Below are 17,691 nucleotides of genomic sequence, written 5' to 3' on the forward strand. Positions count from 1 at the left end.
TTCTCAATATCATTTTTGAAGAGACTGTCTTTTCCCCACTGTATATTCTTGGCTCCTTTGTCATAGAGTAATTGACCATGTAAGTGTGGGTTTATTTCTGGGCTCTCTACTCTGTTCCATTGATCCATGTGTCTGGTTTTGTACCAGTACCATGTTGTTTGATTATTATAGCTTTGTATACCAGACATTTGATTTTTTTTTTTTTTTTTTGCGGTACGTGGGCCTCGCACTGCTGTGGCCTCTCCCGTCGTGGAGCACAGGCCCTGGACGCTCAGGCTCAGCGGCCATGGTTTACAGGCCCAGCCACTCCACGGCATGTGGGATCCTCCCAGACCGGGGCACAAACCCGCGTTCCCTGCATTGGCAGGCAGACTCTCAACCACTGCACCACCAGGGAAGCCCCAGACATTTGATTTTGAAATCAGGAAGCATAACACCTCTAGCTTCGTTCTTCTTTCTCAAGCTGCTTTGGCTATTTGGGATCTTTTGTGGTTTCATACAAATTTTAGGACTATCTGTTCTCTGAAAAATGCCATGGGTATTTTGATAGGGATTGTTGTTTTGCATATGAAGATTGCTTTGGGTTATATGGACATTTTAACAATGTTAATTCTTCCAATCCATTAACATGGTATATCTTTCCATTTATTTGTGTTGTCTTCAATTTCTTTCAAATTTGTGTTATAGTTTTCAGTGTACATATCTTTCACCTCCTTAGTGAAAATTATCCCTAGTTATTATATTCTTTTTGACACAATTATAAATAAAATTGTTTCCTTAATTTCTCTGATAGTTCATTATTTGGTATAGTAATACAACAGATTTCTGTATGTTAATTTTGTGTCCTGAAACTTCACTGAATTTATTTATTAGTTCGAATAGTTTTTTGGTAGTGTCTTTAGGGTTTTCTATATGTAGAATCATGACATCTGCAAATACTGACAATTTTGCTTCTTCTGTTCCAATCTGTATGCCTTTTAAACTTTCTTATCTGATTACTGTGGCTAGGAATCATTGTACCATGTTAAGTAGAAGTGGTGAGAACTGGGCATCCTTCTTTTGTTCCTGACTTTATAGGAAAACTTTTCAGCTTTTCACCATTGAGTATATTATTAGCTGTGGGTTTTTCATATATGGCCTTTATTATGTTGAGGTATGTTCCCTGTATACACACTTTGAGAGTTTATATGATAAACGGATGTTGAATTTTGTCAAACTCTTTTTCTTCATCTATTGAGATGACCATATGATTTTTATTCTTCAATGTGTTAATGTGGTATATCACATTGATTGATTTACAGATATTACTTTAAAAAAACATTATTTAAAAAATAAGAATGCTTATGTGTGTCTTATAAAACTTAGCTCAAGACAGGATTCTATGTCATTTAATACTTTGTATTTAAGGACTCTTGTGTGAAATTACTTCTTGAATTCATTCACAGGAAAATGGAAATCTAGAGCTTCTCTGCTTGGGCCTTAGTTGCAAGAATTCAAGAATTTTAGTGCTCAACAGTTAAGTAGCTCACTCATCATATATAACACTTGATTCCTCATTTTAAGTAATTTTTTTTTCTTTTTTCTTTTTTTTTTTGACCACACCATGCAGCTTGTGGGACCTTAGTTCCCTGACCAGGGATTGAACCCAGGCCATGACAATGAAAGTGCCAAGTCCTAACCACTGGACTGCCAGAGAATTACCAAAGTAATTTTTATTTTGACTTAGCTTTTCATTTTTTGTATTTTACATGTTTATTTTAAAAGTCCCTTGAGATTACTTTCTAAAATATACAAACAGCTTACACGGCTCAATATCAAAAAACAACTCAATCAAAAAATGGGCAGAAGATCTATACAAACATTTCTCCAAAGAGGACATACAGATGGCCAACAGTCACATGAAAAAATGCTCAACATCACTAATTATTAGAGAAATGCAAATCAAAACTACAATGAAGTATCACCTCACTCCAGTCAGAATGGCCATCATCAAAAAGTCTACAAATAATAAATGCTGGAGAGGGTGTGGAAAAAAGGGAACCCTCCTACACTGTTGGTGGGAATGTAATTTGGTACAGCCACTATGGAAAACAGTATGGAGGTTCCTCAAAAAACTAAAATAGAGCTACCGTATGATCCTGCAATCTCACTCCTGGGCATATATCCAGAGAAAACTATAATTTGAAAAGATACATGCACCCCAGTGTTCACTGCAGCACTATTTACAATAACCAAGAAATGGAAGCAGCTTAAATGTCCATCAACAGATGAATGGATAAAGATGGGGTATATACATATATATATATATATATAATATACACACACACAATGGAATATTACTCAGTGATAAAAAAAGAATGAAATACTGCCATTTGCAGCAACATGGATGGACCTTGACATTATCATACTAAGTGAGTGAAGTAAGCCAGACAGAGAAAGATAAATATCATATGATATCACTTACATGTGGAATCTAAAAAAAAAAAAAAAAAAAAATACAAATGAACTTTCCAAAACAGAAAGAGACTCACAGACAAAAGGGAAGGGAGGGATATATTAAGACGATGGGATTAACATATATACACTACTAGAGATAAGACACATAACCAACAGGGATCTACTGTATAGCACAGGGAACTATACTCAGTATTTTGTAATAACCTATAAGGGAAAAGAATCTGAAAAAGAATATATATATATACATATATACACACACACACACACACACACATATATATGTATATATATAACTGAATCACTGTGCTGTACACCTGAAACTAACACAAGTGACACTGTAAGTCAACTATACTTCAATTTTAAATAAATAAATAAATAAATAAATAAATAAATAAATAAATAAATAAAAGTCCTTTGAAATTCTTTTTGAAAGACAGTGGAAGCACATCTATAAAATACTTATTACATTAGATGTTGAAAGTTACAGATTTGTTACCCCCCCAAAAGGGATTAATCTTAGGTGTTTATATCAAATCTTTCTCTAATGTGAGTGTATTTCTTAAAAAGTTTATTGAGAGATTCATAAATAGGTGTTAGAACTGATTTAACTTTTATAAAACCTATAAATGTTGAGCTGCTCTGCTTGAGACCAGGTAGAGACAGAGGAGGGAAACTCCTCGCCCACTAAGCACTGTGGGTTCTCAAGGGCTCCTTGATCACAGTTCGAAAACCACTGCTACCTATCATTCTCAGCTATTTGATTAATAACTTGATTATCCAATTAAGTCTAATTGCTCTAACCACAAGACATGAGTCAAAATAGTACAGAAAATTTCTGAGGAAACATCCATTTTTTGGATTTAAAAAAAATAAAGCCAGGGCTTCCCTGGTGGTGCAGTGGTTGAGAGTCTGCCTGCATTGGCAGGGGACATGGGTTCGTGCCCCGGTTCGGGAGGATCCCGCATGCCACGGAGCGGCTAGGCCCATGAGCCATGACCGCTGAGCCTGCGCTTCCGGAGCCTGTGCTCCGCAAACGGGAAAGGCCACAACAGTGAGAGGCCCACGTACCGCAAAAATAAAATAAAATAAAATAAAATAAAGCCATACATATAAAGAGAATTCAGTGATAAGGGAACTGAGAGAAAAGTTTAGATAAAACTCAAGATATTGTTATTTCAGTCAAAATTAACAGCATTTTTGTTGCTTCTTCTTAAAGCTAAATGAAACAAAGCAATACAAGCATAACCACTGAAAATCTAGTAATAGTTTAAAGATTACCTTAAATCTTAAAAGCAATTAGATAAAAATCAAGTTATCAAATTTTATTTTCTTACATTGTGGAGACAAGGCAAATGTTAACATCTTGTGTACTGTTGAACTCTTTCACAATCTTGATTCTTTCCTCTGATTTTGTATTTCCATCAAGTCGTCGGTAATCAAGCCCAGATGCCATACAGTATTGCTGCAGCACATCGAGCAACTAGAGGAAAAATACAGAGACGTGAAAAGACAAATTCATGGTTTAATAAGTTTCATACCATTATAGAGATGAGCTTTACTAAGTATTAATATTGCTGATCACAATTTCTTATAATTACAAGGACAACAAATATTTTTCTAATTTCTGACTCACATGTATCTTCCCATTATACTGAAACTGACGTTCGTGTTCAGCAATCTTTGTTTTAAAAAAAGAAAAATCAATCTTTCAGGGGAAAAAATCAATTTTTAGTTTTTTAAACTAAAATGGAATAAAAAGAAATGGCTAACTCATTTATGTAAATATATTACATTATTTTTGCTATTTTCCACATTCTAAAATTTCTTAAATGTCTTAAAGAACACTTTAATTATTAACAAAAACATCAACAGAGAATTAGAAATCTATCTTTGAGTTTGCTATTTCACAGTAAGCAACTCTGATATAATTGAAATTTTAGTATCTGTTTTAAAAGTTCTTACCTCATTACCATTTCCTACAGAAGATACATAAGATAGTAAATGTGGCTGGATGCTGTTTTATCTCTTAGGCTTTATGCCTCAGGAATTAAGGTTGAACCAATCAAGAATATGCTTCAGACAAAACTCACCTTGGTGGAAAAGGAGAAAAGAAGAACTTTATCTTTGTTTTGCCTACAATGGTTTAAAAGCTGCTGAAGGACCTGGAAGGGAACCAGAGAACATCAGTGAACCAGTTTCAACAAAAAGTATACTATATACATATAAACATCACTTGAGAATTTCTTAAAAATTACTTTGATACAATATAACCTCAGTTATCTTTTATAATTCCCTTCATTTTTTTCCAAGTTAGAGAAATAAAATATTAGATATTACATGAAATTCATCATCATATTGTTAATAATGAGGTAAAGTTCTCAAAGACTTTTATTTCATCTCATCTGGTTTTAATAAAAAAGAAGCATTTTAGATTATGGGATGCATTTAAATGGATTAATTTAATTTCCAAAATACACTTTATTTATACCTACAGTATGTTCAGAAACTAAATTACAGAGCAGTATTCCTTTTAGGAAGTATTTAAGTTTTCTCTAGATAGATATAATAAAATGTGTTTAATTTCACCTAGGTTTTAAAGTTCTGATATTTATTTTCTCAGAATAATCAGTCAGATATACACCTCTTCTCATTTTCTTCCCTGTTTCTCTATTTACAGTAAGCCCTGAATTCCAGATTTGATTTTGACCTCAAAATGCCAATAATTTGCCCCCATATGTAGCACTTTTAGGGAGGAAACAAATAACCCAAAGCCTGTGTATGAGAGTAGTACTGTTATTTTTAAAAAGGCATTTCCACTCTGGCAATGACAGCTCCAGAACACTGCGGAAAAGCAAACCACAAAGGAAAGAAAAGGAATTTTCTGTACTAAGTATAAGGTTTTTCTGAACTATACAATAAACAATTTTATTTATTAAAGGATAAACATTTAAACTTTTAAATAAAAAAATTTATACTCAATATAAAATTCTTAATAGTTGAGCAAGAAAAGACATTGTGCTAACTCTGACCTCCACGCAACAATCTCTCAAAAAAAATAGCTCTGGAGTTTAAAAAAAAAAAAAAAAAAAAGCTACCCGGACAACCAAGCAAATGGTAAATAAAAATGTCACACATCAGGTAAACATTATTTTGATACATGGAGAACATATAAAGTAAATTTTATTTGTATTAGCTTTATTTTTTAATAAAATAACTGAATAAAGCATGTGCATTTGAATTTCACATAATTCATTAACTTTTTAAAATTAATATATTTTATATTTTAGAGCAATTTTAGATTTACAGAAGAAATGAGTATACAGAGAACTACCACAGACTCCTTCCCTCCCTCCCCCCACTTCGGCCTCTTCCCTGAACAGTTTCCCTTATTATTAACATATTGCATTAGGATGATATATTTGGCTGATGAACAAATACTGATAAATTATTATTAATTAAAGTTCATAGTTTACATTAGGGTTCACTTGTGTTGTACAGTTCTATGGGTCCTGACAAATATATAATGACATGCATCCATGATTCCATTATTATACAGAATAGTTTCACTGTCCTAAAAATTCCCTATTCTCCATCTATTCTTCCCTCCCTGCAAACCCCTTGCAACCACTGATTTTTTTGTTTCTCTACAGTTTTGCCTTTTCCAGAATATCATATAGTTGGAATCATACAGTATGTATGACTGGCTCTTTCACTTAGCAATATGCATTCAACGTGACTCTGTGGCTTTTTGTCGCTTGATATCCTGTTTCTTTCTATTGTTGAATAATTTTCCATTGTCTGGAGGTACCACAGTTTGTTTATCCATTCACCTATTGAAGGACATCTTGGTTGCTTCCAAGTTTGGGCAATTACAAATGAAGTTGCCATAACCATCTGTGTACAGGCTCTTATGCAGACCTAAGTTTTAAACTAATTTGGGTAAATATCAAGGAGCATGATCGTGTGGTAAGAATATGTTTAGCTTTGTAAGAAACTGCCAAACTGTCTTCCAAAGTGGCTGTACCACTGTGCATTCTCACCAGCAATAAGAGTTCCTATTGCGTGTTGTCAGTGTTTTGAGTTTAGCCATAGGTGTCTAGTGATATCTCGTTTTAATTCGCAATTCCTTAATGACATGATGTTGAGAATTTTTTCATATGCTTATTTGCCATCTGTATATCTTCTCTGGTGAAACATCTGTTCAGATCTTTTCTGTATTTTAAATTGGATTGTTTATTTTCTTATTGTTGAGTTTCAACAGTTCCTTGTATATTTTATTTTATTTATTTATTTATTTATTTTTTTCTTTTTGCGGTATGTGGGCCTCTCACTGTTGTGGCCTCTCCCGTTGCGGAGCACAGGCCCCGGATGCGCAGGCCCAGCGGCCATGGCTCACGGGCCCAGCCGCTCCGCGGCATATGGGATCCTCCCAGACCGGGGCACGAACCCGTATCCCCTGCATCGGCAGGCGGACTCTTAACCACTTGCGCCACCAGGGAGGCCCAGTTCCTTGTATATTTTAGATACCAGTCCCTTATTGTTTTGCAAATAAATTCCTACCAGTCTGTGGCTTGTCTTATCATTCTCTTACAGACATTAACATTTTAAGACAAGGACATGATGCACAGAAATCCACTCTGATTGTTTGAGGGTATCATACCTATTATAATTTCAGGTATTCTTGAACATTTTATAGTAAAATGAAAAAAAATAATAAGGAAAGTGAATGTTTTTGGACCGAAGGTCTTTATTAGGCTAGTTAAAAAACAAAAAAAAAAACTTACTAGTTAAATGAATAACTATAAGCTAAGATCCCTTACTAAAAATTTCAGAAATAACAGTGTGGTCACTATAGTTGGAGTCTTAATAATACAGACCCAATGTTTTGTCACTCAGTTGTCCTCCACAGAACAAGACAATCCACCTGTAAAGGAATCCTAAATTTGAGGATGTTCACAGTTAATGAATCTTAGATCTAATTTTTCTCAAATTAGGCCTAGAGATGAACATGACCCTTGTATGATTCCAACAGCACTAAATTGGGTTTCCTAGTCTTTTTTCCACCCTCCACAATAAGACTCTGTGGCATTTCCCAAGGGAATTAAAGGGAAAATGAGGATTCTCATCAGGGGAATGAGTGCAACTTTGTGCCTATCCCCTTGAATAGTAGTTGAGGTCAAAAAAGACCTTGGCACTTAAGAGAAAGAGCTGGAGTTCATGAGTATAGCTTTGAGGCTATGATGGGTACAGTAGGTATTATGTCCACAAATAAACTGCAGTTGCCGGCTAACCTATAATAAAAGAAGCAGATCTAGGATCTTTTATCACTTGAATTCAAGAAGTACATGCAATTTGGAGTTCTTAACCCCACAGGCAATAATTCCATTATAAGCCTGTAAGTTTTGTATTACTAGATCATGAGATGATGTTGCTAATCAAATGATGAAACACAGTCTTGAAAACATATCCCTAGCTTACTACCATCAGTCTCTGCTTTATTGGTGTTCTCCCACAAAACAAGTAAAGTACAGGCTTCCTTCTCATATAAAGACACACACCCAGCCTCTGGCAATAAATCCCTTCTAAAAATCATAATAAAAATAAATGTAATAATTATCTTAATCAAACACTATTATTCCTAAATAAGTAACTCTAACAGTATGTTTTAAATCATATAGTTAATGGATATATAAGAATATAAAGTGCAGAGTAATAAAATTCCATTTAATTTCAAGAGTGGTCAACTTTTTTTTTTTTTTTTTTTTTTTTTTTTTTTGCTGTACGCGGGCCTCTCACTGTTGTGGCCTCTCCCGTTGCGGAGCACAGGCTCCGGACGCGCAGGCTCAGCGGCCATGGCTCACGGGCCCAGCCGCTCCGCGGCATATGGGATCCTCCCAGACCGGGGCACGAACCCGTATCCCCTGCATCGGCAGGCGGACTCTCAACCACTGCGCCACCAGGGAGGCCCAAGAGTGGTCAACTTTTAGTGAAGAATCACAATGAATAAAATTTAAATAAATAGCCATGAATAATGAAGTTTTCAGAGAAGGCCATGATTTCTGGAAATATTCTATTGGCTTAAATTATAGGATTATAAGTGCTCAGTTCTAAACTAACTGGGCTTTTTACATTTCTCAATTTAAAAATAATTAAATAAAAGTCAATATGGATGACAAAAATATTATTGTTAGGAAATATTGTTAGATTTGAATTATTTGTTGTGATAATAAATCATAGGATGTTCTCTCTAACACAAACTTATTTATTTTAAAAATACACAATTTTTACAAAGTGAGCATAGAGGGAACATACCTCAACATAATAAAGGTTATATATGATAAGCCCACAGCTAACATCATACTTAATGATGAAAAACTGAATGCTTTTCCTCAAAGATTAGGAACAAGACAAGGATGTTCACTCTTGCCACTTTTATTGTACTGGAAGTCCTAGCCAGAGCAATTATGCAAGAAAAAAAAAGGCATCCAAATCAGAAAGGAAGAGTAAAACTGTCACTATTTGCAGATGATATGAGATTATATACAGAAAACCTAAAGACTCCACCAAAAAAAGTTAGAATACATAAATCCAGTAAAGTTGCAAGATACAAAATCAATATACAAAACTCAGTTGCATTTTTGTAGATTAATAAAGAACTATCAGAAAGTGGAATTAGAAAACAATTCCATTTACATTCACATCAAAAAGACTAAAATAACTAGTAATGAATTTAACCAAGGAGGTGAAAGATCTGTACACTGAAAACTGTAAGACACTGATGAAAGAAACTGAAGAAGACACAAATTAATGGAAAGATATTCCATGCTCATGGATTGGAAGAATTAATACTGTTAAAATGTTCATACTACCCAAAGCAATCTATAGATTCAGTGCAATCCTTATCAAAATTCCAAGACGATTTTCACAGAAGTAGAAAAAAACAATCCTAAAATTCGTATGAAACCACAAAAAACTCCAAGAAGCCAAAGCAATCCTGAGAAAGATGAACAAAGGTGGAAGCACCACACTTTCTGATTTCAAACTATATCACAAAGCCAAAATAATCAAAACAGTATGATATTGGCATAAAACAGACACATAGATCAATGGAACAAAATAGAGAGCCCAGAAATAAACCCTGCATATATGGTCATTTAATTTACAACAAAGGAGCCAAGAATATACAATGGGGAAAGGCTCTCTTCAATAAATAGTGCTAGGAAAACTGGACAGCCACGTGCAAAAGAAAGAAACTAATCTTGAAAAGATATCTGCATCCCCCAGATTCACTGTAGTATTATTTACAAGAGACATCTATGGAAACAATATAAATGTCCATTGACGGATGAATGGATAAAGAAAAGGTGATACATATATATATATATGTGTGTGTGTGTGTGTGTATGTGTGTATATATAAAATACACAAAGAATATTATTCAGCCATGAAAAAGAAGGAAATCCTGCCATTGTGGCAACATGGTTAGACCTTGAGAGCACTGTGCTAAGTGAAATAAGTTAGAGAGAGAAAGACAATTACAGTATGATCTTACTTAGTGGAATCTAAAAAAAAAAAACCTCATAGGTACAGAGAACAGATTAGTGGTAGTCAGAAGCAGGGGGTGGGGAGTGGGTAAAATGGATGAAGGTGGTCAAAAGGTACAAATTTCCAGTTATAAGACAAATAAGTTCTTGGGGATGTAATGTACAGTATGGTAACTATAGTTAACAATACCACATTGGTACCTGAAAGTGGCTAATATTAAAAGTTCTCAGCCCAAGACAAAACACTGTAAATATGTATTGTGATGACTGTTAACTAAACTTAATGGGGCAGTCATTTCTCTCTCTCTCTCTCTCTCTCTCTCTCTCTCTCTATATATATATATATATATATATATATATATATATATAAATCTCGAATCATTATATTATACACTTAAAACTAATACAATGTCAGAGTCAATTACATCTCAGTAAAAAAAATACACAAAATTTTAAGGTAATCTTCCTAGCTTTTATTTTATTTCATTGAATTTAGACATCCAAGCAAACTAAACTATTGTGTGTTCATGTACATTATGTTTTAAGAATATTTGCAGGATTTTAAGGGGAAAAAAACCTGACTATTTTAAATTACTTCCTTTTATTTTTTATTTTTTGCCAAAAGAAATAATTTATTTTTTCTTAATTAAAACATAATAATTGGGAATTGTTCTGTAAAAATCTGAATCCATAAATAAAGTTTCTTGATAGTTATTAAAGGGTTAAACAAACAAATTCTATTGCAAGGTGGCTTGAAGCTGTATTTCACACAGCTGTCACAGGAAATTCCCAAAGGCCTGGACATGTTTGGAGAACCTAGCCTTACTTTTCGCACCCCTCCCTCAGTAATACACCATCAAGAGCAGCACCAACAGGTCAGTTTTCTGCTATACAGCAAATGTCCACTTTCCATAAATGAGATTTAGCAACCTTACAATCTAGGTCAGCAAGTAAAAACAAGAGCCAGAAAATTCGGTCTAGACATAGAGGCCCTGTCCACCTTGAACTCTTCAGGTAGTTCCTTCCTCAAATTTGGAACTACTGGCTATCCTCATCCTCTTATTTGGCATTAACATTTTTATTTCTGGTAGATTATTTCCTTAAACATTTGAAGACAAGATATTATATATGTGGTGACAGCATACATTCTTAACAGGGCATGCATCCAATACATCAATAAGGAAAGTTTGAAGTACACTTGATGTAACTACTACTAACTGAGAAATCTACCATACGCAGGGTTTGTAGTGAGCTGATACAATTATACCAGTTGTCTTTGGTCACTATCTCTTCTGAATGATTGGGCATCTGTTCTGATTAATTGGTGTCCCTATCATACCATTTGATAAATATATTGTATATCATCCTTGCATGTATGCAAACTGAAAGAATACTTACCTTCATTTTTCCACTGTATTTTGGGTCAGAAAGTGTTTCAAAGGCTGCATCTTTGCTTTTCTGAACAAAATCTGGGAATCTGGAAAATACCTGATCACATATCTTCTTGATAAGTGTTTCCTTAAGGGGAAAGGAGAAAAGAAATCTCAACACAATTTAAACCTGTATAAATTGAAATCATTTATGAAAAAAATCTAACTAGAAGGAATATATATTCCTTCCTAGGTTGAAGATATTACCTTCTCTAATTCAGAAAACCTTAAAGTGATATGTTAATCATATATGGCTTTGATGAGTTCTGAGATAGTGATATGGCTATTAATTTTGCTGTTACTTTTTTTTAAGATTTCCAAAATAAGGAACTGAATACTTCCCAAAGAGCAGTCTTTTAAAATTACATTTGAACAGCCTCAAGCCTATCACACAAAAAGAAAATGTAAAATCATTATATAAAATAGTTTTTAAAAAGATCTTTTTTTTTTACATTGTGCTTTAGAATAAGACACAATTGAAATGACTAAAGTAAATGCATGTATGCCTAAATTTTGAAATTACTGATTTTTGCTAGTTTGGGAAGCACTCCTAATATTTAATATACAGATTATTATAAATCCTCATTTTAATCCAGTAGATAAGATAAATGTAATTAGACACATTATTACTGGAATTAGGACTGACTCATCAAATATCTTTAATTAGTAATTATATCAAAAGATGTTAGGAAAATAAATATATGAACATTATCAGAGGCATAAAAAATTATTTTAAGGTTAACTTTTCTCACTTTGATTAAAAATTTAAGTGCATATACTTCTTTGACACCTAAATTAAAAAAACAAGCAAGTCAGTTACCTCTTAAATTTCATACAAAAATAACTTAAGGGTATTTGGCTAAGAAATTTTATACTAAATATAGAATACTTATACCAAATAGCATCACAAAGAAATTTAAAAAGCCAATCCAAACCTGCTGTTTGGAGGTGCTAGCAGCCTGCAGTAATGCAACATGGTTAGCTACCTTCTGAAGGACTGCAAGGTAACTGAAATACAAGGTTTTCACTGTTTCGCCATGTGAATTGGTCTGTAACCAGAAAAGTACAGAAAATAAAAATAAGCAAGGGACTAACATGGTTATGTAACTACTTACATCACAAAATATGCCACTTACAAAAATACTTATTATCCGGTTACTATTGGCACAATACACCCTGAGAAAATAATGGTCAACTGATATACAAAATATCCATGAATCACTAATGTGGAATCGTAGTTTTGGTGAACCATACACAATGATGTTTTTAATAAAAGAGGGGAGAAAGTCCTCATTCCAGGAAGTATACACAGTGATAGAAATGCTGCCATAAGAGGTTCCTGGTCATAAAACTCTACAGTGCGGTGATGGTGTCACACAGAAGCCTTTACTCTCTCCGCTCACCCATTCCAGTTTTCTAGGAAACTGTGCTATTACAAAAATGTGAAGTGGTTAAAGTCAGCAAAATAAATGAGATATGGAATAAATATCAATCTAGATAAATATTTACTTATGGTCCCTCATATGTATGTGGATATGAGTTGACAATAAAGTAGCAAGGTGAAAAAAGGGCAGGAAATACATAGATTTTTTTAAAAAGCATAAATGAATATTTGTTTCTAAATAAAAATAAAATACTTTACTGTACTGATACACAGTTTCTTTTAAATTAACATTCAATCTCAGATCAGAATAATATTTTAAGCCTGCTATCAAAGAGGAAGTATTATCCATTGATAATGAGAAATTTACTGGAAATGAAATGAAATTTCAAGATTAAAGCAGGATACTTCCCAATAACAGTTGAAAGGGAAGAAATAAAATTGGAGCTACTTTTAAAAACTAGTTTTTTGAAAAGATACTTGAATATTGTATTTTTCTGTGATTATTATTTGATATTGTAAAATCTTTTGGAAAATTAGTCCCTTTTCTTAACTTACAGCTTCTAAAGATAAAGAACCATGTGAGGAAATGTTATTTTATCTGCTACTTACTCTGATACTATTAGAATAGAGTACTGTGTAATCAAAAGCAAGATAGTAAAGATATCACACGGAAATGCTTACCTTATAACAACAATTTCTCCTTTTTCGGCCACTGCTGCAGGTACAAGGCTCAGAAGATTGAAGTATCAAAGACACATCTTCTGTTTCTAATACTGTTTGATAGACGGCTTTCTGAAAATCTGTCAGAGAACAATATACCATCTGCCAAGATAAAATACAAGGTAACTATTAGTATCTTTTTTATAGCAATAATAATCACAATGCACATCAGATTTCATAGACTGTAATAGTGAAAACTGCTCATAAATTTAAATTTTTTCTGGATACATCATTATACATAGGAGAATAGAAGAAAATTTCTCCTAATTCTCCCATATTCTATGCTACAACCCTACCCTAAAGTATACAAATTAGAACTTACTTTCCAAATAAATCTCATAGTTTGTTCTTTAAAAAAATCAAAATATGAAAAATGTATGTAATTTCTTTATAAATTTCTCAACATATTATTGTGGGTCTTTTCAGGGTTCCATATTATTAGCTCATCATGCAAATAAGTGATTAAAGTTTAGGTCAAATAAAAAAACTAGAAAAGGAAAAAGGGAAGATTTTTAGAACAATGGTATGGATAATAGTTACTGAATTACTTGAAAATTAAGAAAAAAATAAAAAACTTCCTATTACTGAAAACAGGATAAAATATTTGCATTTGATATCTTGCTATAAATTCCCAAGATTAGTAAAGAGTAAATGCAGTAAATTAAGTAAATACACATAAAAGCAAAACTTGTAGACGTTGCTACTTTGTGCCCAAATTCAAGAAAAGAAAAAAATATAAGAAAACAATGCCACAAAGTTATAGTGGATACAGTTTGCCTTATATTTCTGGTAGTACTGGAAATTGGTAAAATTCTTCTACATATAGCTGTATGTAACCAGGGTCATAAAACTAAATATATCCATATCAGGACTTTGAGAAGTGTGAATAGGGGAAAAGCCACCTATTTTAAAATATTTATGTGTGTATCACTACAATAGAATATTACTGCAAAAAAAAGACACATTGTGCATATAAGAATATTGAAGATGGGGTCAATGATTAAGGTACAGAGGGAAATTCTGAGTTATTATTTTCCTCCAGGTTTATTAAGATATATTTGACATATAACATTGTATACGTTTATGGTATACAACATTATGATTTGATATGTGTATTTATTGCAAAATGATTAACACAGCAATAAGGTTAGTTAACACATTCATCACTTCACATAATTACTTTTTGTATGTGTGGTGAGAACATTTAAGATCTATTCTCTTATCAACTTTCAAGTCTACACAGTATTGCTAACTACAGTCACTATGCTGTACATTAGATCCCCAGAACTATTCATCTTATAACTGGAACTTTGTACCTTTTAACCACCATTTCCTCATTTCCCCTAAACCTGAGCCTCTGGCAAACACCATTCTACTCTCTGTTTCTGTAAGTGTAGTTTTTTTTTTTTTAACTCCACATATAAGTGAGATCATACAGTATTTGTCTTTGTCTGATTTATTTCAGTTAGCATAATGCCCTCCATGTTGTCACAAATGACAGATTTCCTTCTTTTTCATGGCTGAATAATATTCCATTCTATGTACATACACATTTTCTTTATTCATTCATCTGTCAACAGACAGTAAGGTTGTTTCCACATCTTAGCTATTGTGAATAATGCCGCAATAAACATAGGAGTTCAGGTATCTCTTCAAGAGTAATTTCATTTCCTTCAGGTACACAATCATCCCTGAATATCTGCGGGGGATTGGTTCCAGGACCCACCTCCCCTAAGTTTAACAAAATCTGTGTATGCTCAAAACCCTTATATAAAATAGTGTAGTATAGTTGGTCCTCTGTATCCGCAGATGTGGAACCTGCAGGTGCAGAGGGCTGACTGTATACCTAGAAGTGGGATTGCTGGTAATTCTATTTTTAATTTTTTGATGAATCTCCATACCATTTTCCATAGTGGCTATACCAATTTACATTCCCACAAACAGTGCCCTGGGGTACCCTTTTCTTCACATCATCACAACACTTGCTACCTCTTGCCTTTTTGATAACAGTCATTCTGACACGTGTGCACTGATATCTAATTGTGGTTTTGATTTGCATTTCCCTGATGATTAGTGATATAGAGCATATTTTCATTGGTCTGTTGGCCATCTGTGTGTCTTCTTTGGAAAAAAGTCTGTTTATTAGGTCCTCTGCCCATTTTTTAATTGGATCGTTTGCTTTTTTGCTATTGAGTTGTATGAGATTTCATATATTTTAAATGAGTCCCTTATCAAATATATGGTTTGCAAATATTTTGTCCCATTCAATAGGCTGCTTCTTCATTCTGTTGATTGTTTCTTCTTCTGTACAGAAGCTTTTTAGTTTGATGTAATCTCACTTGTTAATTTTTGTTTTTGTTGCTGTGCTTTTGACGTCATATCCAAAAAATTATTACCAAGGACTTCCCTGGTGGCACAGTGGTTAAGAATCCACCTGCCAATGCAGGGGACACAGGTTCAAGCCCTGGTCCAGGAAGATCCCACATGCCACAGAACAACTAAGCACATGCGCCACGACTACCGAGCCTGCGCACTAGAACCTGCGAGCAATGAAAGCCCGTGCACAGCAACGAAAACCCAACACAGCCAAAAATTAATTAATTAATTAATTTTAAAAAATCATTGCCAAGACCAGTGTCAAGGAGGTTTTTCCCTTGTTTTCTTCTACGAATTTTATAGTTTCAGGTCTTACATTTAAATCTTTAATCCATTTTGAGTTAATTATTATGAGCAGTGTAAGACAGGAGTCCAATTTCATTCTTTTGCACATGAATACCCAATTTTCCTGGCACCAAAAGACTGTCTTTTTTTCTCCATTGAGTACTGGCTCACTTCTAAAATATCGGTGGACTATTTACACATGGGTTTATTTCTGGGCTCTGTATTCTATTCCACTGGTCTATGTATCTGTTTTTATGCCAGCACCATACTCTTTTGATTACTGTAGCTTTGTAATATATTTTAAAATCAGGAAATGTGATGCCTCCAGCTTTGTTCTTCTTTCTTAGGATTTCTTTGGCTATTTGGGATCTTTTGCAGTTTCATACAAATTTTAGGATTGTTTTTTCTATTTCTGTGAAAGATGTCATAAGATGTCATTGGAATTCTGATAGGGCGTGTACTGAATCTGTACACTGCTTTGGGTAGTGTGGACATTTTAATATTAGTTCTTCAAATCTATGAATATGGAATATCTTTAAATTTATTTGTGTCTTCTTCAGTTTCTTTTATCAATGTCTCATAGTTTTCAGCATACATGTCTTTCACCTCTTTGGTTAAATATATTCCAAAGTATTTTATTGTTGAATTGTTACTAAAACATGTAGTAATATTTACTGAACACTTCTTACATGTCACACATTTCAGAGCAACCATGTGAGGCAAGCACCATTGTAATCATTCCCATTTAAAAGATAAAGAAATCAAGTTTTGAGAGATTTAACAAATTGCTCAAGGTGATAAAACTAATAAGTAGGGGAGCCAGGATTCAAGCCCATGGTATTTGATTTCAGAGATCAAATTCTAAACCTCTGTGCACAACTCTTTCTTCATATACTTTAAATTTATTGTTCCTACTAGATAGATAACTAAAATTACACAAAACATTTAAAAAGTGGGGTTCAAAAAATAAACAAATGGGACCTAATGAAACTTAAAAGCTTTTGCAGAGCAAAGGAAACCATAAGAAAGACGAAAAGACAACCCTCAGAATAGGAGAAAATACTTGCAAACGAAGCAAGTATTAATCGACAAAGGATTATCTCCAAAATATACAAGTATTAATTGACAAAGGATTAATCTCCAAAATATACAAGCAGTTCATGCAGCTCAATATCAAAAAAAAACAAACAACCCAATCCAAAAATGGGCAGAAGACCTAAATAGACATTTCTCCAAAGAAGATATACAGATTGCCAAAAAACACATGAAAAGATGCTCAACATTACTAATCATTAGAGAAATGCAAATCAAAACTACAACGAGGTATCACCTTACACCAGTCAGAATGGTCATCATCAAAAAATCTACAAACAATGAATGCTGGAGAGGGTGTGGAGAAAAGGGAACCCTCTTGCACTGTTGGTGGGAATGTAAATTGATACAGCCACTATGGAGAACAGTATGGAGGTTCCTTAAAAAACTAAAAATACAACTA

General features: G+C 33.5%; 1 protein-coding gene across 7 annotated transcripts in view; it reads right to left on the reverse strand.

The window, feature by feature from the left end:
• ERCC6L2 (ERCC excision repair 6 like 2) overlaps positions 1-17,691 on the reverse strand; it is a 139,854-nt gene that overhangs the window by 71,565 nt on the left and 50,598 nt on the right. For 5 of the 7 annotated variants that reach the window (XM_060101568.1, XM_060101564.1, XM_060101562.1 and 2 more), the window contains 5 exons: positions 13,497-13,637; positions 12,367-12,480; positions 11,400-11,519; positions 4,548-4,619; positions 3,792-3,937 (listed from right to left, as the gene is read on the reverse strand). In XM_060101568.1, the coding sequence (XP_059957551.1) occupies positions 3,792-3,937; positions 4,548-4,619; positions 11,400-11,519; positions 12,367-12,480; positions 13,497-13,637 (593 nt within the window). The remainder of the gene's footprint in view (positions 1-3,791; positions 3,938-4,547; positions 4,620-11,399; positions 11,520-12,366; positions 12,481-13,496; positions 13,638-17,691) is intronic. The other 2 variants (XM_060101566.1, XM_060101567.1) reach the window with 2 other exon arrangements.

Source organism: Mesoplodon densirostris, chromosome 6, assembly GCF_025265405.1.
Source record: "Mesoplodon densirostris isolate mMesDen1 chromosome 6, mMesDen1 primary haplotype, whole genome shotgun sequence".
In the NCBI taxonomy this organism is placed as follows: Eukaryota; Metazoa; Chordata; class Mammalia; order Artiodactyla; family Ziphiidae; genus Mesoplodon; species Mesoplodon densirostris.